Source organism: Mchenga conophoros, linkage group LG11 (genome assembly GCF_057382185.1).
Source record: "Mchenga conophoros isolate Kocher_MC1m ecotype Shallow Benthic linkage group LG11, M_conophoros_male_GT1.1, whole genome shotgun sequence".
NCBI classification, from domain to species: domain Eukaryota; kingdom Metazoa; phylum Chordata; class Actinopteri; order Cichliformes; family Cichlidae; genus Mchenga; species Mchenga conophoros.
Window position 1 is genome coordinate 32,871,782 of NC_140536.1, and position 22,993 is coordinate 32,894,774.

At 37.6% G+C, this 22,993-nt stretch overlaps 1 protein-coding gene across 3 annotated transcripts in view; it reads left to right on the plus strand.

Moving 5' to 3' along the window:
- Positions 1–22,993, plus strand: part of dgkb (diacylglycerol kinase, beta) — an 89,214-nt gene that overhangs the window by 52,001 nt on the left and 14,220 nt on the right. For all 3 annotated transcript variants that reach the window (XM_085292544.1, XM_085292545.1, XM_085292543.1), the window contains 2 exons: positions 6,686–6,750; positions 22,243–22,333. In XM_085292544.1, the coding sequence (XP_085148670.1) occupies positions 6,686–6,750; positions 22,243–22,333 (156 nt within the window). The remainder of the gene's footprint in view (positions 1–6,685; positions 6,751–22,242; positions 22,334–22,993) is intronic.

Here is a 22,993-nt window from a genome sequence, read left to right on the forward strand (position 1 = left end):
TTGAAACAAAAAAAAAATCTATGAATAAGTAAACTTGCTAAGACTATAAAAACAAAGAACGATGTGTAAAAGAAAAAGGCAATGTGCAAATTAAGATAAAATTAAAGATTTTATGGGTTTAAAAAGTACTTTAGCTTTAGCTGGAAAAAAAACTACAATGAAAACCAAAAATTCAACCTTAGGCTCAATGTGTAAAGTGATGTGTTGAAATATAAATACTACTAATAATACGATTACAATTTTAACTTATATAGATGCTGCATTCCCAGGTTGGGTGTAAAGGCTTCAACACACTTATATCACAATGCAAGACATAATAATAAACAATAAAAACAACCACAATAAAGACTCTCAACGATGAACCAGTTGCAATATAAATTTCCTTGTGGGGCTCGCGTGCTGTCCACTAATCACAGGGTTGATAGTTTGATCCTCACCTTTAGCAAGATACTGAACCTCAAGCTGTTTTTGCTGGGAGGCCAGGGCCATTGCTGTGTGAGCATGTGTAAACAGGTGAATGGGAAGCATTGAAAGTGCTGTGCTGAAATACTGTAAAGGCTCTCTGTAAGTGGAGACAATTTATCACTTGTGCACTGCTGAGAGAATGTGAATATGGCACCTTTTTACGCCTTACACACCAAAGGAAGGTTCAGTCTTTGTAAGAAAGAGTCTCAGACAAAGAATGATACCAGCAGACAATTTAACCTAGAAAAAAAAATAGAAATAGCTGCTAACGTGTGGACTCCTGTGCTTAAAATTAAAATTCCTCTCTCAATAATTCTTCTTTCTGACTGTTTTGGAAGGTTGAATACAGAAGGTAGAACAGCGAGTGGAGTACATGCAGTAACAGCCTAATCAGTCAATTTATTTGTTGTGATCACATTGTGGTTAGACCTTTATTGAGATGTGCTCAAACCTCTACCGTCTCTGATCGATAAACAGGGCCTGTTGTGTATTTGCATGAAGTTACGCATCCATTAGCACCTCCCCTGTCCATCAGCACCATAATGACACTGATTTCACGTAGCTCGTGTTAGCCATTACTGATAAATGTCAGGGGGAAATATGGTAATTGACATTTACAGGTGGTAGAGGAGGGAGTCGCTCGGGTTTGTCAGATTTGTAGAGACCATGGCAGGGACATAAGTGATGCATGGCCCTAGAAATGTTAGTTGAATAACACCTCCAGCCCTGGGCTCTTAATGACGATGTTTGAGGATATTAGAGGACGGGTCTTGTTAACATTGTGATAAAGGAGAACAATAGCTGTAATCTGTCTACAGTGATGAACATATGGTGATGTGTTCAGGGGGAAGTGGTAACAGTTTGAAATACATCCCAGAGCATTCATCCAAATGTTCAAATGCATTAATAGCCTAGCATAAATGTCAGACACACAAGTTACTTCATCTGCTGCTTCATTTGGAGAACTTTCAAGTCAGATTTATTGGTGTAGCATTTTCAGAAACAACAAGTAAGTGAACATTCAAAGATCGACTTCTGAAAAAGGCGATCACAAACAAGAAAATAAATGTATTGCTATCAAATTATATAATATCATTTATATATTAGCATTTTTCATCATTATGTTAAAATGGTACATTTTTGTCTACTTGATTGTAATGGAGATTGTTGATGGTAAAAACAACATTCAGCCAAATGCAAATGGGCCTTTTTAAAAAACACAGAATGTACAAAAGATTGTTGTTACTACTGTGAAGCCATCTTTTGTTTTGTGTCCTCTCATAGTAGCTGCAACTGTGCACCATGATCTTTTTTCTTCAAAGTCAGAAGTGACTATGTTTGAATGCGAGGGTAGAGTACTAAGTCAACTAAAGTTAACACTTGCTATCTTTATTAGCAAAGTGTATCAATACCCTATATGCATGCATCATGCAGACATAAGTAGCTGCTAATGTATCAGTAACACAATTTAGTAGCAGAATTCATGTAGCCAGGTGTGTCAACACTGACTTGTTACCTAACAATGCATAACATTAACTCTTAATGCATTTTAAAAAGTGAGTTATACTGCACAAAAATTCACCCCCAAAGAGTTAAGATAAAAAGCTTTTTTTCTTCTTTTTTCCCAAACTGCCAGGCAGACATTTTTATTTCTTGCTTCGAACTTCGAAACTGATGTTAACTCTCTTTTTGGTACCTAAAAGTGGTCATTCAAGAAATTTTTGATACTTCTGCACTGGCAAGACTGTGATTGTTTTAAAGGTACAACATGCAGCTTTGAGCAGTCGTAGAGTTGGGTTTCATTCTTTTTCACTGAACATTTAACTTAAGTGAAATCTTCAGTGTAGTCACCAGGTTACCATTGATTTTTCCTAGTTGCAAGGAGGCTGCCATCCTGTTTTTACGCTTGTGTGACTGAAACATAAAGATGCATAATTTTGCTCAAAATGTGGTGGATTTTAATGTTAGTATGTGCAGTCAACCAAACATGCAGTACTCTAAAAAAAACGTGAAGTTTTAATGCTTTAATGATTGCTTCTTGTTGAAGCAAACATTGAGAGAAAACGTCTTTGGCCTGACATCTTTGGTTCATAAACTCATTATAACCCCTATTGTCTTTGCTCTGTTGGTGGGATTAGTGGGCGCGATGATGACAAATGAAGTTGTTTGTGGGGGATTAAGAAGACTTTGAGGTCTCTATGGATTTGAGTGTGATACAATATTTTGTTTGCATCAAATTTTTTGCTTTCCGTTGAATGAGAGAATTACATTAAAGATTATGCGACAAGTCAAGCTAATAATTACTTCAGAGATTATGCAGATGAAGAGTAGATTGTTTCTGTAATGACACTGTTGAAATCAAAAGATCAGCAATAGCAGCCAACTCGGACGATGACTGTCACTGGCAACATATGCTTGAAAGTCATTTCCATGAGTCCTTTTAAATTTGTATTCATTTTAGGATCCATTTGGAGGATCCTAAAAGCAGAGTGGTTATGGCACATACCAGACAGATTTTGGCCATCATCTCTTTGTGCATTTCCTGTCTTTCTTTCTTATGTCCCCTTGTAATAAAGGCCAGAGGTGTTTAAACTTGACTGACTGCTCTGATACTGGTCAGTCACCAATAATGCGTTATAGTAACCAAAGAACAAAAGAACAATACTTTCTCTGATCTCATTCTTGTCCCACAGCACAGGTATTTCTTCTTCTTTCTTTTTCTTGAATTTTTCCAGCCTAACCTTCTGCCATGGCCCAGTTGGGTTGAGAATTAATGACGCCATCCCTTTGGGAGGATGTGGAAGTGACGTGAAGTGTAATGATCTCAATCAGGGCCAGGGGTGAGAGACAGAACTAATCACTGAGCGTACTCCGCTACCATAATGCAGTCAGTCGCCCTAATGACCCTGGCACTCCTGTCAAAGCCATTACTCTCCACTGTAGTGAAAGGCACATCAAACCGCTGAAGCCCACTCATAATTGGACTAAACTTTGAGCTATGAGAGGACATTACACATGTCCTGTATTAATTTGGGTGCCAGATTTTTACATTGGTAATTATTTGAGGGCAGCTGGGGGTGAGGGGGGGGAGTGAGCTGACGGCGCATCAGACCTGTGAGGGGGTCAGTGCATAAGAATGTGTCATACATGTATTCAAGGTTTGGCCCACTACTCCTGTCATATTGGTGTTTTATTGTGTTGTTTTTACACATAAAGTCAGAAAACTAGTAAAATGTATCCAGTTGGACAAACACAACATCTTAACTAACTAACTTTTTTTTTCAACTCAGTTTTGCAGAACAGCTAAAATTACACTCAACCATGAAAAAAACATTTTTTTTTAAGTTATTTATCAAATTCTGCTTAGATAAACATAATTAGATATTAAACAAACATTTGAAACCCATTGAAATGAAAAGATATTTCTTGATAAGTCATGTTTGGCGCAAAAAAGAACCCTGAAACAATTTTGTCATTTTATACTACACACATTTTGAGTGTACCCTTGACCAAGATGTGCAGTGCACGCTGGTGTATTAGCATGGTGCATAGTGAATAATTTAAAAAAGAAAACAATGAGCAAGGAAGAAAAAAATAGCTATTCACCTGCTGCTCACTTGTAATTTATTACAAGAATGGAAAGAAAATAATTTTATATTCAGAATATTACAGTATTGTAATTCGCAAATTTCAATTTTATATTTTAGATTGGTCCAAATTGATTTTCACAAAATAATTTAGGAGGTAAAAGAAAACATCAAAAGCACAAAGTGATTTTGTTTCAGAAGCTTTCCAGGTGGGGTTGTTTCTATTTTTGTTTGTGTTTCTGAATAAAAAAAAATTAAATAAAGCTAATATAATAATATTTTTGTTTTTGTTTTGATAGAGGTTTTGCTTTTCTGTGTAAATTTGTATATGACTTTGAACAGTTTTCATGTTTTTATCAAACATTTGTACAGATAAAATTATATTTTGTTATATATGTGAATACTGTAAATGTTCTGTATTTTGGTTATAGGAGCATTAGAGTGTTTCTTTTTTAAGTTTTTTAATTTAAAGCAAACAAACAGTACAGCAATGTAGAACGACAAAGTGCTTTATCCACTCTGGGTTGCTTGAAATCGCTGTTTACTGTTGCAAAGCCACAGCTCCACTTGTACAGATCTCAGATAATAGACCCCAAACCAAAGGGGAGACAACCTCTCCTGGCTTTTGCTCTCTTGTTTGCAGCTATTGTCCTGTTTGTAAGAAAATCAAGTTACAATCTCTCAGATATATCCATCACCTCACCTTTCTTGCTCACGATGGAAGCGTGAGGCGAGTCTGCGGGGATCTTGAAGAAATCTTTTGGTCTTCTGCTTACAGCGTCTTGAAGAGACATCAAGAGAAACTCCATTGATTTTTCTCTTTTGGCTTCTTCTAAATTTCTGTACAGAGAGCTAGCAGGGGGTCCTCCCTGACTACACTGCTGTTTCAATAGTGCCACTCAAAATGGAGTGGGTCAAAACAGATTGCTTCAGCGGAGGGGGGGCGAGGAACAAGCCCAGAAAGTTCACAGCAACTTTTCCCTCACTCTTTCTTGAGATGTCTTCAGAGCAAGATAAGTTTTCATCAGAGTTTTTCACAAAGGCCAGTACACGTTTTTCTGCTGACACGGACTTGGAAGTGTAAATTAAAGGAAATTTATGTTTTTCCTTCATTAGAGTCAGGCCTCACGCCCTGAGAGGTTTTGTGCATACTTTACGGCATATTTGAGTTCATATGTCATGTTCACCTGCTTACTGGTGTTCCGATTAAATACCCTGTTTAGCATTTTTGCACAAATGCGCTTTGATATTAAAATATCCAATATATTTAAACTCAAACTGCGGTGCTGTGCTCCAGTACATTTAAACAGTTAATGCCCAGGTTAATACAAAGAAAGTATACCACTGTGAAGGGAAATTTATTAGTAGGCAGTAGTCTTTTTTTTCCATTTCAAAAATGAGATTACAGGTAAACTAAAATGAAACACTTCATATACATTTAAATCGTTTATTTAAAAGTACCTTTGACTGCATTGTGGTTTTATGAAAAACTGTGCAATATTCAAAATGTTATTGTTATTAATCAACAAAAACCTTTGTCATGTGAGAGAATGATGAGTGATTATGGGTATTTAGGTTTAGAAGTAGATTGGAGAAAATCTGAACTGCAGAGAGACGAGTGGTGAGGTACATACAGAGAAAGAAAACAACTTGGTTGCTGAGGTTTCAGCAGCTTCCTGTAGGGTGGTTAGGAGCAGTATGTGTTTAATTAATTAGCCCGTATGGAAGCAGCATGTTTTCATCAGGGTCTCTGTCAACTTCATCCAAAGCTTAGCAACCTTCTGCGTACTACAGCTCCTGTAATCTTATAGCGATAAACACCATGGACATCCAAGATGTGCCTGCAATGTTTGAGAAGTGTGGAGTAAATATCAGCTGACATAAATTTAAACTTTAACGTAATAAAATTTTGCATGCTATTAATTGTTGTAATGACATGAGTACAAAGGATTATTAGGGCCACATTAAAAAAATATATTAAAGAGAAAAAACTTGAAATGTGGTGATTACAGTTGTTTTTTCAAGACTGTACCCTCTACAAAATGCCTTGTGTGGATGATTTAGTCAAACAAATTGATCTGCCGTTTTGTGATACAACATACATCCTCTTTATTGCACGAGGGTGTAACCATCAATAACCTCGCATCTGTCCATTACCAGTCATTTCATTTCGTACAAATCCACTCTTCCAACTTTGTGTGGTTTTTTTCCATCTGACCATTTGCAGCTTTCTGCACCATCTTTTCAAAGTCCTTACACTTTATCACTGCACTGTGTTTATGTGCTAAAAGGGAAATCATTTCCTTCCTTCTTACTAAAACTGGCAGTTTGTCTTGAAAGAACAACTGTAAGCTCCACCTTTCGACTTTTTTCTCAAAATAGATTTTTGATTTTATTCTCAGAATTTTGACTTTAACCTAAAAATGATAAATACATTTTTTTCTTAATGAGGTCCTAATACTTTGTTGTAGAGAAGAGCTTATTTATTTATTAATTAATTTTTTTACCTAGAGTTCCATACACTAAAGTGTCCAAAACTAGAGGTTGCAAGACTGTAATTCACTTATGATCTGTTGTTAAACTATTACACCAACTTGCTTCAATAAAACATACAATTTTATTGTCTCTTTCAGGATGCCTCAATCGCACATCGTTTCCATGTTATGAGAGAGAAGCACCCTGAGAAGTTTAACAGCAGGTATGTTTCTGTTTTGTTCTTTTGGGCCATTGGAGCTATTGCCATTGGGCGAGAGGCATTGCACATCCTGGACCAGTAAATGGCAGGGCTCACCCGAAGAGACAGACAACCATTCCCCGTCACATCCACATCTATGGTTAAATTCAAATCACCAATCAACTTAACATGCAAAATCCTCAAAGAGGGGCCCTGCTTAAAATCAATATCTCTTAACAAACATATTGATGAGTGGTTCCCCAGTTTTTCAGCTGGACCACTATTTTGTAGATGTACCCAAACAGGCATTGTTTGAAACATCCTTTTGTTGCATTGTTTTTTTGAAAATATTGACTGCAGTTAATACATACAGTTTGTTTTGGACGTTACTAATGGTAGAGATCTATTGTCTGGTTTGGGTTTACCTAGCACTCTCTTCACTAACTTGTCCATACAATCCTAGCACTACGGAAGTTTCATGGCCTCACTGTGCTCCTCCTGTTTCACTATGTGCTAGATTGTCTTGTAATTTATTAAATAGCAATAGTTCTCTAGTCTTTCTAAAGGTCTTTAAAAGGTTTTTAGGGTTTTTGTTTTTAGGAAAGGGTTTTTTGTTTGTTTGTTTGTTTGTTCATTTGTTTTGTTTTTTGTTTGTTTGTTTTTTGGACATTGGCTGATTGTGTCTGACACCTTTTTTCTGCAAAATGAAAACTAGCACCCTCTGAAAGACAGCTTAACAAAGAAGCAACTCTTTAAATTGTATCTTTACACACTTTGCGGTCCTTGTTCCCATTTCTTAAGCTAAGATAAAACAGTTTGACATAATATTAGGCATGATTATTGCACCAATGGGGTGATTCCGAGAGAGTTACTACCTGAAAACTAAAGCATGGACATGCTGAGATATATATCTTGGCATGTGGTGTCCCCCAGTAGTGTCCTCAACTAGAAGGAAATGGAAATGGCAAATTTCAAGGGTAAAAACTATCCACAGTGCAGGAACAGTATCTGAAAGTCAGGACCACAAGACCTGAGATATACATCTATCCTTTCAATTGATCCACCTATTGTTGCATGACAGTAATCCCCAAATCACACAAAAAAGCATCATCGGTCATGGACTGGCCTCCCCAGAGCGCACGCCATGTGGGGTCATCTTGACAAAATGGAATAAAAAGCAGCTGACATCCAAAGAAGACATTTGAATGTCCTTCAAGAAGCCTGGAAAATTGTTCCTGAAGGCTGCTTTAAGAAATTACAAGAAAATTTGTGTTAGAGAGTTCAGACAGTGAAGAATCAAGGTTTTCATACCAAATTGCTACACCCATTTCACACTTTCCTTTTAAATATCAAGAAAGGAAAGGTGACTTAAGACGTTTGCACAGTATTGTTGATCTGTAGCATTGTAATTTGCTAGTGAAGGGAATCAAGGAAAACTCTGTCTCACTTATAACTTGTATTGGACCCCCTGCCTATTTTTGGATGGTACACCATCATTTAATGAGTGTGGCAGTGATTGCAAAAGTACAGGGTTTGTGATTATCTAGTATCTTGTTTATTTCTTTCTTGGAATAAAAGCTATTATGTGACATTGCAAGGTTCAAATTTTTTTCATCTACCACCCATGTCTAACTACAAACTCCTCCACCTTTATTCTTATATTTCTTATATATGTTGGTACAAAAAAGAAGGACATTATGATAGATCATTTCTACCAACAAGCTCAACGTAAATAAATCTCAAGTTCATAAAACATAAAAAGAAAATCTCAGAGAAATCAAATCATGCATTTTTCACAGTCTAAATAAACCTGCAGTGCATTTGCAGAACCTCTGTTTGACCCTTTTTATGACAGCACAACATGTTTCTTCTCAGCAGGATGAATGGACAGGCTACATGTTTAGCATTTGTGATTACCTTGAGGAGATGCGTTCACCTTTGGAGATGAAAAAATGTGGCATCTATGTTTCCATCAATATTTAACATCTCCAATACATCTCCACTAGCGCCAGGGAGTAATTGCAGGCCTAATTGAATTTGCTTGGCTAGTTTGACATCATGGATCAGTCAGACTGATGACACACAGCCTCCTAATAATCCCATTTGTACTCATTATCATATTTTACTCTGGCCTTAGTACAACATTTAGCCAGCTATTCTTCTGCTGCACGAACATGCAGATAAGCCAGTGAAATGGTCCAAGCGGAAGTGAAGGGGGTTTCAAATAAACACGGGCCTGTTAGTCAATGCTGACAATGATTACGACAGATGTGGCAACATGTTGGAAAAGAGCCAGCAAGCAAGAAAGGACTATATCAACTCTGAATTTCCTCATTAAACAAAGAGGGTGTTATGTGGTCATCATCCACTCCAACATGGTGCCACATCCTTTGCAGATGCTGGTAAATTATTTTCCTGTTTATCACACTCCATCACATTGTGCGTCTACATTTTAGGCATACAGACTGCATCACTGTTGTTTTACCCCATCTTAAGTCCTAGTGAAAAATGATTGAGATATTTTAAGAAAATTATTCTGTCTGTTATTTGAATTCAATTAATAATTCACACAGGGGAATGAGTTTAGGATCTCTCTATTACACACTATCCTTGCCAATTCAATAATGCATGATTATAGTTTTTCAAGGTAGCATAGATTTTGTTAGATTTGTCCAAAGGGCTTATGTCCATTGGAAGTATATTGCAACTTATCACTGAGTCATTTTCCTGCAGCTGGAAGCTCTTTTTCAGGAACTTCTATGACAACTGAAGCAAAGGGTTGCATGTCTTGAGGGGAAGATTTCATTCCACTGTTATTAAGTAGGCGTTGGTGCAAAGCGAATTAAAGAAGACTGAGCAAGTACAATGTTTTTAACAGTATTCAAAAATCATGAAACTGATTTAATATATTAATTCACTTTAAGGTTTCACTTAAACATTTGTCACTATACAGAGCTATGTAATGATACTTACAGTTTGCTTTAAAATAAAAAAGTAAAGTGAATATACCTTGTAAGCAATATTTCAATAAAAAGAAAATGGAAGCATTGTTACTACGAAATAAGTTCAGAAAGATCCAATTTTCTTCTTTTTTTTTTTTTGTTGGGTCTCATATAAAATATACACACAAGGTGCACACGATCTTTAGAGCTGAGACGATGCAACATATGGTTTTTATTTCTGTTATAACTGATTAACTCTTAACAGATGATGTTTAAATAAAATTGAAATATTCCTTTTTCGGTGATTAATATGCATGCTACATTTTTTATAGTATAATTATAATTTTCGTGATTCTTAAATTAAAGGAGTTCCTAATTGTCACTAAAATAAGACAACAAATTAACAAATTTACCATGTGTGGGACTAATAAAGGTTATCTTATCCTAAAAAATTATTTATTGTCCTTTCTACTCATTTCATTTTAACCCCCTTGTTTTGCTTTAATTCTTCACAGCAAAGATTCGACAAGGTGCTAGAAACCTTCTTAGAGATTTAGGTCCATATTGACATGATAGTATCACATAGAAGCTGTAAATTTGTCAGCTACACACCCTGTGATGGGAATCTCCCATTCCGTCACATCATAAAGGTCCTAATTGGACTAATATCTGGTGACTGTAGAGGGCATTTGAGTTTAAACCAGTTTAAAATTATTTGAGCTTTGCTCTGACCTCTGATATCAGAAAGTGTTATTTTTACCCAGAGAACTATCATTCACTTCATAGATTCTTCTTTCTGGACCATTCTCTGTAAACCCTAAACATGGTTGTGTGGGAAATTCCCAGTTGATCAGCAGTTTCTGAAATAGTCAGACTAGCCCATCTGACATTGACATTTGAATCTTTTTTCTTTGCCGTTCTAATGCTTTGTTTAAACTTTAGCAGGTTGTTTTGACCATGTCTACATGCCTAAATCCTCTGAATTTATACCATGCTATTGGTTAATTAGATACTTCTGTTGATAAACAGATGAATGTACTTCTCTTTTGATATCACTTTAAGAATACAAGCAAAGTCTGCAGTTTTATAAATCCCCAGTTAATAAACTTCAATGCAAACCTAAGAATGTCGTCTTAATACTGATATTTAAAATGTAGCCATTGTTTATCTGTCATCCTTTTTGATGCTTTGCCTTTGCTCTAGATTTAGTTTCCAGGTCACGATATATAATAAAAAGTAACGTATGAGACATCAGTACAATGTGTGAAGAGAGAAATGTCAAAGCGTGACTGTTTTTATATGACAGCAGTAATAGGTGTTTTATGAACAAAAATCTATATATTTATGTCACCGCTGTGACCTTACAGAAACTACGTGTTTAACCAGCTTTAATTGCCAGAGAAATAACATAATTAATGAACAGCACTAATTATGAAATGAGGGGATTTTGTTCATGAAATGCTGGGGTCATATTCTCTCTCTCCTTCCATTTTTCTCATTCTTTCTATCTCTTGTATTTGCACCTTGGGGTGATTACCAGGGTGAAGGTGTGAAGATTTGACACTCGGCAGATAGATTCATTTACTGCCACTGCCGGACCTGGAGGTGATAATGAGGTCGAGGATTAAAAGCAGACAATCAGTCGGCCCGTGACGAGGGCCGCGCCACCTCCTCCCCCTCATGACACTCCTCCTCGACCGCCTTGTTAAAATATACTGGTCCCTTTCCCCCCATTTTTTGCTGATCTCCCATGTAATTATACACTAATCTCTAACTCTGAGGGGAGAGATGGATGGTGAGAGAAACAAGGAAAGAGAGGTGGAGAAGCAGAGAGTTGAGAAATTAACTTTGATTTTTGTGTACAGTTTCATGTTAACTTTTTTCATGTTCTAACCAGTGCTCAGATTTGGCACAACCCTGGTACAGTTTACACTAATGTCATTTTTTTACACAATGTAACTCATATGAAATAAAGTGACAGCAAATTGAGGCAAAATAACAGTCACAAGAAATATTTTTCTGTCTTTCCTTAAAAATGATTGGTAAAAATGTTCTGGCTTGATAGTTGTACATTTCCTAAACAATCATCTCAGCTTTTTTGTTTTCTTTGTTATCAGTTTGTAATTATTTTTCCAGTGTTTAGCGCATTTTACTTATAACAATACTTATTTGAATTTCCCTACAGCTTACAAATTCTTGTAGAAATTACCTACCAAATTGATATAAGCTGCTCTAAGACTTAATTGCAATGTGTAACACCAGAAAAAACAGTGCACAATAGAACCCAGTGTAATCACATGCGGTGTGATAGTCTTGAACCATTGTTCTACCACAACTATATAACAATGCACAGTACTAAACAGAACAATGTATTTATTGTAGTCTTGTTTCAAGCCTCATTTTATATAGAATCCACACATTGTGGCTATAGCATGGTTACATCTAAGAAAAGATGGCCATATAAACTGGATGTTAACAATGGGCATGTTAAAGTGTCCCTGTATAAGATACTAAACGGGAATCAGAATGTCAGTTATCAAATAAACTTCTATATTAATGTGCGTGTGGATGTTTGGATGAGGCTTGTCAAATAGAAGTGTTCTGAATTCTCAGTAAGCTCTTTTTCAGGAACTTGGATAAAAAGAGAATGGTTGGATGGATAAATGGCAGTTTGTTGTTCTCTAGCTTTTAGGTGTGTGTTAACTCAATGCTGCAGTGTTCCCAGGAGTAGGTATTTCATCAAAATTCAGCCCAGGGTTAGACCATGTAATGCTGAAAAAAAGACAGCTACATCTCAGGCCCTCAGGCAGCGTGTTAAATGTTAAGGTTCATGACAGTACTATTAGAGAAAGGCTAATATGGCCAGGGAGAAAGCCTCTTCTCTATGAATAAAACTAACAAAAAAAAACATTGCAGTGCAGCTTAGGTTTGCAAAGTTGCATCTGAACAAACCACAACATTTCCGCGACGAATGAGACCAAAGTAGAGCTTTCTGGTGATCATGCACAGTCCCACGTTTGCAGAAGATTTATCACAGCATATCGGCACAAGCACTTCCTGCTCGTTGTCAGTTATTTGGGCTTGTTTTGCAACCACAGTGCACTTGGCAGTCACTGAGTTGACCATGAACTCTTTAATATACCAAAGTATCCTAGAGTCATATTTTGAGATAATCTGTTCTAAAAACTAAAACCTGATGGAAATTGAGTCAGCAAATCTGTGACAGAATGGTTGAAAAAGAAAAGGAACAAGGTGTTGCAATGGTCCAGTCACGTCCAGATCTCAACCCAATTGAAATGCCATGGAGGGACTTTAAGGGAGCTGGAAATAAATAAATGCTGCAAACCTCGATGAACTGAAGCAATGTTGGAAAGAAGAATGGGAAAAAATACAGAAAGCAATTACTTCATGTTGTTGCTGCTAAAGGTAGTTCTTCACATTGCTGAATCATGGGGTGAAACCAAGATTGCTGTGAAAACGTTCTTATTCATATAACTGTTTGTTAAATATGATTTACATTCCGTTTTTTCCCATTGGCATCGCTTTTCACTAGAACAATGATAACATGATAAAAACAATGAAGTCTCTGTGCAGCATTTTCCACGTTAATCAGATGATTTTAGATCAGTGAGGGAAAACATCTGATTTGGGACCTTTCGGTGTGAAAACTGCTCTGGCTGCAATGTTTGTTTGTTCTGTGGCATCCGTCGTGGCACCTTGATGTTCCGATGATATTTGCTCTGCTTACCCAGATCTATTTTCGGTCCTGAGACATCTAACACCGTCAGCACACTCCTCCAGAGCCTCTCTGCCCCTGTGTGCCCACAGGTTCTTGCTGTGCTGTGTAACCATCCTGAGTTAACCTTTCCTGAAGGCACAGGGAAGCCCAGGCATGAAGCACTCTTTAGCATAATGAGTATGTTCATCAAAGCACTTCGTTGTGCTGGATGGGGCTGCTGGATTCACCAACGCACACACACCAGACAGCCCATGTTAATGTGTGTGTATGCATGTAGGTGTGTATGCGTTTCCTGCTGAGCTGGAAGCAGTGCCACAGGTGATGGCACTATTACACACACTCAATTACACACACACACAAGCATGGTGGACCTCAGCGGAGGCTGCCCTCATTTGAGGATGAAATCATTTCTGCGACCAAAGTGTCATCTATAATTAATGACCATTTGTGTGTAATTTAGAGGGATCTCACCTGTGGCCCTGTCCTCAGCTCAGTGGGAGCACAAACAGACCCATACGCAGCAAAAAAGGTATAAACTGAACCAAACGCGCAGGCAAAAATGTGCACATAGGTAGCAACCTTTAGGAACGTAAAAAAATAAATAAACAATTAAGTGATGAAACTTTAACCTGTTCAAATTGATACTTATACATTAAGCTAAATCACATGCCCACCTAACTGAAACAAACAGCTCCCTGCTGATGTGCTGCTGATGTGTAGACCGTAGATAAATGTGTTACTAAAGTGCCTGAAGTCGTATAAATAATATAAAATCATTAATAACAGTATTGCTGTGTTAAGTTTATTTAAGGTGTATAAAAACCCTAGAATCTCTTTTATTTCATCTGTTAAATAGACATTTATTTACTCAACGATTTTTTTTTATTAATGCACAAAATAAAATATTTAACTCAACCTACGAACACAACATAACCCAAAGCACTACCGCTGTTAACTTTGCTCATCTAAGTAACGTTATCTCGATTCAATTAGGGTTTTACGGGTTGGAGCATGTAGACGTCTGGACAGATACATTTTAAGGAAGCGAGTCACAGTGATGAAGCAACTGGAGATGATAGAAAGTCAAAAAGATTCAGCATCCTCAACCGGCGGGAAAAATGCTAGTAGTACCAAATGGGCAGGTTCCGAGTTAAACTTTTCTCAACATTGAGGCAAGTGACTGAAATGACTGCCAATAACCACAAACACCTGGACAAAAGTACTGGGCCACACCTCTGAATCTTTGAATTCAGGTGTTTTTAATACCATTAGCCCAGGTGTATAGCATGACCTAGCCATGCAGACTGTCTTTACAAACATTTGTGAGTTCACTGAAGTTGAGTGTGCTATATTACTGCATGAAGCAAATCTGACAAATTGCTTCTTGATATTCTTTAATCAACTGTAAGTGGAAGCATTTGAAACCACCATGGCATACAGACCTCGAACGCTCTGCTGACTCTGCTGGCTTTACAATCAGCACAGCTGTACACCAGCAGCTTTTTGGCTTGGGTTTCCATGGCCCAACAGCTCCTGTATGTGTAATGTATAGGTGGCCAAATACTTTGGCTGTATAGTATATATTTGAGGCTTTCAAAAGCAACCAGTGCTCGTAAAGTCCACTCCAGCAGCCGGTAGTGACAAAGTGATGCATGATGAGCAATCACTTCCTGCATCACTTCCTGCATCACTTCCTGTGTGTGCACATGAGTTTAATTTAACAATGAGAATTTTAAAGACATTGTGTTAGCGAGGCCTGTCTTTGGCACACAATTAATTTGCTTTTGTTTATTAACTTATTTGGTTTTTTGGATTCCAAGTGAAAATTTACATCTATCTATCTATCTATCTATCTATCTATCTATCTATCTATCTATCTATCTATCTATCTATCTATCTATCTATTAGAGATATTTCTATATCTACATAGACTCAGAAGCGTATGTTAGCAAAAGGACACCTATTGCTTCTGCTTCAACAATTTCATTTAAAATAAGTTTATGTCAGTTTACAATTGTCAGCATTCATTGATAAGTTAAGTACAGGAGTAGAACCACATCATGTGTACAGCTGCAACAACATAGCTTTATTGTTTCATATTCATGTGGCCACTGAAATGGTGAAGCGCGCAGCTCTGCTTGCGTAACTATTTTCTGTGTTAACCAAAGAGATTTAGGATGTCTGGCTTATCATTTCACTCACAGCAATGCAAGATTTTATACATCAGTTTTATCACTTGTTTTTTGTTAAGAAAAACACACACACACCCTTGAATCCATTGCAGTGCAGCAGAATACCTTTTTCAAGCTGCTTGCTACATCTCTGAAGGCAAGAAGCTGCACCATGGGTCATTTCTCAAACTGCCATTCGGAGTTGGAGCACTCCAGGCAGTGTCATGTTAAACAAAACAGTGCATTGATGCAATGCACAAAGAGTTGGTTATGTCAATGTGATATTTATCACCTCTGATCAAGAAGAAATTAGTGTGAAAATAAGGTCGTAGATCATTGTGGGTTAGATTAAGTGTCAGAGGGGGGGCAAAAAAAAAATCAATGACCATGAGCTTCATGTTCAGTGTGGCCAGTCAAAAGTGCATCTAAAGGTGCTGTGGCCTCAGGACAGCAGTGCTACACTGAAGCTCATCACCTATGACATCCTTTATTTGTAACCAAGCAGCGGCAGTTTTATAAACATTGTTCAGATTCAGGCTGTTTTGTTGCTTTCTCCTTTTTTTCCCATTTTTTTTCCCTTTTAGCTTGTAATGTTTTTCTAAAGCTTTTTTCTTTTTTCCTCTTAGTCACACAGTTTGTGTTTTCCCTCCCTCTTTCAGTTTGGTTTTGTGATTTGTCTGTGCAAATAAACCACACTTCAGTCACTCTGGAAACCTGAGCCACTGTTTTCTTTTGGCCTGCCAGCTGTACGTACTACAGCTGATCTGACATGTACACCGCTAAAGTTATTACTGCAGTGCACTTTGCATTGATACACTGCAGCTACAATCACAACAGAGGTGCTGCAGCTACTCGGAGAACTGCAAACCTGCTGCAGATGTTATTATTGCTGATGTTTGGGGGGTTTTTTCATCCTTAAAATGCAAATTGCTCTCACCAGCAATATAATTTACTTCAAAGATGACTGCAAGGGTTCGACAGCATAACATCAGCCAACATTTAAGTAAATGGGTACTTTATGTTTGCTTTTATTACACTTAACATAATCCTCCTTACAAGCATCGTCTTATTCAAATGGTCTCCCTACTCTGGTCTCTCTATTGAAGATACTCCTCATAGTCAGTCTGTCAGATGAATCCAGCGTTTGGCATCGGGTAGCAGATAACAAATGACAGGACGATGTAGCCAATGAGATTCTCCTAATTATCTAATGACCAGGGACATGAGGTGATTTGTTGCCCCAATGAGCTTGTTAGGTTAAGTGGTGGGCATCGACAGGGCGGTCAGATGTTGTCTCTTGCTGTATCTCTTATTAGTGTGTTTTGCTTAACTGCATTTGACTGTAGTTTTTCGGGGTCACTTGCTATGAAAACCAAGAAATATTTTCCCTTTCATCATACTCATGATGAATACTCTTGGGATGTGATCCGTTATACACACGATATGTTCCAGAATGATCATCTATGGAAAATCCCAGTATTTGTGTAACTGAAGATTAAAAATTACCCCCGAATAGGACTCACGTGGTCTGCTTTCCAGCTATATTATCTTATATAAGTTAATCAACTTTCAGTTACTTTAGGTTATGCAGCAGTACCTTTTGTTATGCTAATGTTATCATTTGTTTTTTCCATCTCCTACTCACCTTATTTACTTTTTTAAACTGCCATAGAAGTCCATATCCATATTTCGTCATAGGCCATAATACCAGAAGGAACATGAGATACTGTTTCCTCAACATTTTGCTCACGACGAAACTGTACAATAATAATGGATTGCATTATTCCACTATTCATTCACTCTTACATTCACACACTGGTGGAGGCAGCTACAGTTGTAGCCACAGCTGCCCAGGGGCAGACTGACAGAGGCGAGGCTGCCATATCGCGCCATCGGCCCCTCTGGCCATCACCAGTAGGCGGTAGGCTGAAGTGTCTTGCCCAAGGACACAACGACCGAGACTGTCTGAGCCGGGGCTCAAACCGGCAACCTTCCAGTTACAAGACGAACTGCCAACTCTTTGAGCCACGATCGCCCCCCCCCCCAATGCATATTTCAGTTTCTGTGCTTTTATACTACTACTAATTTTGCCCCTCCCCCTAAAAAGAAATTATCCATTTTTTTATCTGTCAAAAATGAACCAAAGATATCATGTTTGTTTGTTTCTGCCTGTCTTACTGTGTGGGGTACAAGTTAGCTACAAGTAACTAATAGTTATGATAAGGAGTAGGATACAAAGCACTCTGAAAGCACTTTCTTAACCCTGAAACAATTAACACAATCACAGTGATTCATCAGATTTTACGCTGATCCCTCTGGAGTTAGAAACTTGTTACAACTTCTGTTTCATTACTTAGTAATTGTCCCCAGAAAGCAGATTTTGGTTTCTTGGTGCATCTTCTCATTACGATGTGTTCACATTGAATATTAGTTTTAAACTTTGGGTTTTATTCCTTTATGTCACAATATTCATATGCAACACTTCCCTGTGTTACTATATCACAACCAAGCTGGTGAATTTAAATGAGGAGTGATGTGAGGAACAATCCTGTGTTTGACAGCTAAGATGCTGATTGCAAAATGTAACAGTTGTATTTGTTATTCCACTTTGTTTTCTCACCGTTTTCGTCATGCCTCCATATGTTCTACATTTGCACATTTTGGAATAAGTGCAAGGTTATATCTCCAGTTAAAAATATACATTTATAGAAAATCTCCAGCTAAGTTTATGGCACTTTGACACAATCTGTGTCTGTTAACTCTCATTTTGTCAGTGAATGCAGTTGTTGTCTTCAAAACTCTTAATTTGCATTACTTCTAAATATGCCTAAATATGCCTTCAGCTACATCTGTCTCTCGCTCTGGTTTTGCTGTGTTATATATATATATATATATATATATATATATATATATATATATATATATATTAGGGGTGCAACGATACACAAAATTCACGGTTCGGTTCGGTTCGATACTTTGGTGTCACGGTTCGATATTTTTTCGATACAAAAAAAATGTTCATGCCTTTTTAATTTGTCATTTATTAAAATTATAAATATATATTTTAACTCAAAAGTACAGTTTTTAAATTTAACCCTAACCCTTGTGCGCGTTTTTTATTTTGACAGCGAATGCGCACCTGCGGACCACTTATGTGCAGCCCTGGTTATTTAGCTCATCATGTTGCAGCCACAGAAATTCTTTTGTCCATGAAACCATAAAGCTGCACTTTCTTTTTGCCTTATAGTCTGATTTGTCATAACTTCTCCGTTTTGTGGTAAGCTTTTCTTTGGCTGTCACTTCTTCACCCCGACCTGTCTTATTTGGCTCAGCAGAACTAAAATATATATACTGCTGCTTTTACACACGGACTCACATAAGCTCAGCGATTCTCTGCGCGATCAACCTCTCACATGTTTAAGCTTGCTGCGGGAGATTTCACTTGTCATGTTTGCATAGTAAGCTAACGATTAATAAGACGATGTCAGAGGAATTGGTGCACAAATTATCATCACTCACAGATCAGTGCTGTCGCTCTGCAAAAAAAACAAGCGCAAATTCAAACGCGATTTCAATATGTCACATATTGACAGTGGCTCACCGATGCCAATGACATAATTACCCAGCTACATTTCTGAAAGAATGCAAAAGCATTGACATATATTTTTCCTTCCTACAATAGCCCGACGGACAGGGTAGCCCGTCTGAAAAAAATCGCTAGCCCCAGGACGTCGGGCTAGCGATTTTGCAAGCCCTGTATCTGATTGAGGAATTACTCATCTTTGGAAAAGAGAGTTTATTACAGAGAAATGTCTCTTTCCAAAATAAAAGCTATACTATCCGCTTCTTCTGGGCTATATTCTCAGCAGCATAAGGAGAATCACGTGCTAACAGCTGTCTAAATGACTCGGCTAAAGTTAGTAGCATGCTTGTTGTTTTTGTCTTTGCACTAGGATGATGTCGGCGTAAATGTGCAGTCATATTCGTTGTGTTCCCACTAGTGCTTTCAGGTTAATCTCGTTGAAATGACCTTAACGCCACAACACGGCAAATCTCCGTTAACGAGCTACCGCCGATCGCCCCGTGCATGGGGCTAGACAGCTAACACGTTAACGAGCTAACTGCGCTAACACACTAGTTCACACCCATGTAATTAAGCATTGCGTGGCACATCCAACATACTGTTTTACTTTAGTCCATGACTCGCTTACCTTCAGGGTCATAAGTCACATGAAAACCAAAATAATTCCAAACGCCAGATCTGAATGAGAGTGGGGGAGGTCCATCTTGCAAGGAGAGCTTAACTTCTGTCTCGCTAGCTTGCCCTGCGCTCTTCCTTCTGACTATGCTGTCTGTGTGGAGCGCTCAGTGGATCTGCGCTCGACAGTGCAGCCTAGGCGGAGTAGTCGAACGCAGATTCACTGAGCGCTCCACACAGACAGCATCGTCAGAAGGAAAGTTGATAAAATAAATTACAAATGTTGCATTGTTCGATACATATGCGTACCGAACCGAAAGCACTGTATCAAACGGTTCAATATCGATACGAATATCGTTGCACCCCTAATATATATATATATATATATATATATATATATATATATATATACATATATATATATATATATATATATATATATATATATATATATATATATACACAGCAAAACCAGTTTCAGTACAACAGCAGTAAGAATGGAAGGTCCAAAACATTGCATGTAGTGTATCTGGGTCCATTCTCTGCATTAACCACAAGATTTGATTACGCTTTTCAGAGTAGCCACCTTCATTTGTTTATTTGCAAATTTGCACAGATTTTGTTTATGTGTTCTCCTGGGCTTTCCCTCTCGTCTGGCCAGTTTACAGACTCATGATGACAATGGTGGTGTGGTGGTGGTGGAGGAGACGTAGGAATGTGTTATGTAAATTCTCCCAGCATGGCCCTGGTCGTCCTTATACCTCTTACCACCTTCCTCTGCTTTCTTCCCTCTGCTATTGACCATGTTGCACATTATAAATCAAGTGTACCTTGCTAGTACTCTAATGAAAGCTCATTTATAAAGTGGCTAAATGGTCCTGACAAAAGTCCTAATGAGGAAATCAATAATTCAGTGATTGTTGCTGTGCTTATACTAATACGTTCCTCTTGTAGTGCTTTGATCCCAGCTAGGAGAGTAACATTTGTTACTGTATTCAGTTCTGCTTGTCAGCATTGTTGTAGTTTTTTTTCTTTCCTTGAATCTTTGAGATAAACGATGTCCCGTTAGAAACATCAAAAGCTGTCTCACATGTTCTTCAATATCCAATAAACTTCTTTTTGATGAGGAAAGAGTGAAGAAATGTAAAAAATATTTTCTCTTGAATTGTTAATATGAAACATTACTCTGGTATTTGCTCGGCACAAATCACTGTGATTAATGAGAGGTTTGATGTTTTTATTGAATTGCTTGCAATGACCATTTTTTCTCCACCATCCCACCATCTACTGCACTGAAGTACTTTTCACTGAAGTCGCCAGCAGGAGGTTTGGTTATTTGCCAAAAAAAAAGAGAAAGTTGAGAAGAAACATGTTGAGTAATTTACCTCATAGCATGGTGAAAAAAGTTAGTGTTGACTTATTGTAAAGCAGTAAACAGAGCTGAATGTAAAAAATCTATGACCTAATTCACTGTATTTGTTTCACAGTGTCATAACTTGTTAAGCAGTTATTTTTATTAGTATCACACTCACATTAGCAGTGCAGTGTTTTACAAGTTTTCCATGACTGTCTTAAAATAACCGCTTCTTTTACTCCATCCACATTGCCCCATAAATACAGTCATTGTGAAGCTGCTGACCTGATCTAACAAGTTTGGCTTAAAGAAAATAAGTTCAAAGATCCAGCCTCCTCTAATTGCATGAAACCGAGCTAGTGATCAGTAATAGTTCTTTCAAGTCTTGTTTAAAGCAAAGTTGATGAATTCTTCTTGTTCAGGGGTTTAAATTATTAAAGAAATAAAATAAATAATGCAGTATTCAAATTATCCTTGACATGCAGTTTTACTTTCACCTGTTTTACACAAAGATGCACATATTAATGTTACTTTATTAATGAAAATCAAATTACAATTACAGTTTTATTTTATTTGTGTACCTGAGAGAAAATACAATACAGTATAGCAGTGTTTGGACAGATGGTGACTCACCCCTGCAAGGTCATTGATCATCAGCCTTAGGGACTGGAGTGTACACTGTAGGAAGCCTGGGGAGCAGCACCCTAGTCCTCTGTTAATTGCCAGGGCAGGTAGATTACCCTCTTATGCCCCTCCCTGCTCCTTAATGTTGGGCACAGCCACCCGAAGTGCTCCCTCAGATGCCTCCTTAACTAGCTTTGAATTCAGTGATTAATGAAACACATTATACTTCTTTTGGATTAATGGCTGTGTGGTTTTAGCAAGCTGTAAATGGTAAAAGTACATTTCCTGTGTAGATTAAAAGATTCTTTTTCAAACACGATTCAAGCACAAACCCACCTTTATGGAGTGGTCTTCTATTTTTTTATATAATCCAGTATAGGAGACTAAAGACAGAGAGCACAAGCTTCAGATTTTGATGTGGGGAAAACACTTCCATGTTTCCTTTTTTCTCGGTCCCTTTGCAGTTCCTGTTGTTTTGTTTTTTTCAGAACAAAGAATAAGCTGTGGTACTTTGAGTTCGGCACGTCGGAGACCTTTTCGGCCACATGTAAGAAGCTCCACGACTTTCTGGAGGTTGAGGTAACTCAAACCATGTATTTTGTTTTTGGAGACTTTTCCAAGAAAAGAAACAAAAGCAAAAGCATATATTTTGAAATTTGTTGCTTTGTAACTTATTCTTCTTTATCTCAGCTCTTAGATACGAAGCAATCATGTATTCTTTATTATTAAGGGTATTTCACTAGCAGTCAGGTAAGAATATTGATGTCATTTAAGATATTCTCGTCTTCTGCTGCTCCATAAATAGCACTAATGTATACTAGTTTCAGATTCACCCAGACAAAGTGTGGATGTGTGAAGGCTATCTGTGCACCTCCCCACCCACTTCTCACATAACCTTAGTGTAACACACAGGTAATTAGCCCTACACGACCCTGCTGTGTGTGATATTGAGTGATAATGAAGATGGTGTCTATACAATTCATCTTCCCTCTTCTCAGAGCTATCCACACAGTGCAGAGGTCTTCATTAATTAGGGCTGAGTAGTGCTTACATTACTGAAGAAGGACAGGTAGGGAGATGATGAGACATCCCTGAGTCATAAAATGCACCATTTAGAGTAATATATAATACAATATTTCTGGGTTAACACAGAATAACTATAAGGACACTTGCCCCTTCATGCTGGGCTCTTTTAAGCATAATTAAAATGAGTGCAGGATGGGTCAAGCAGTTAGTACA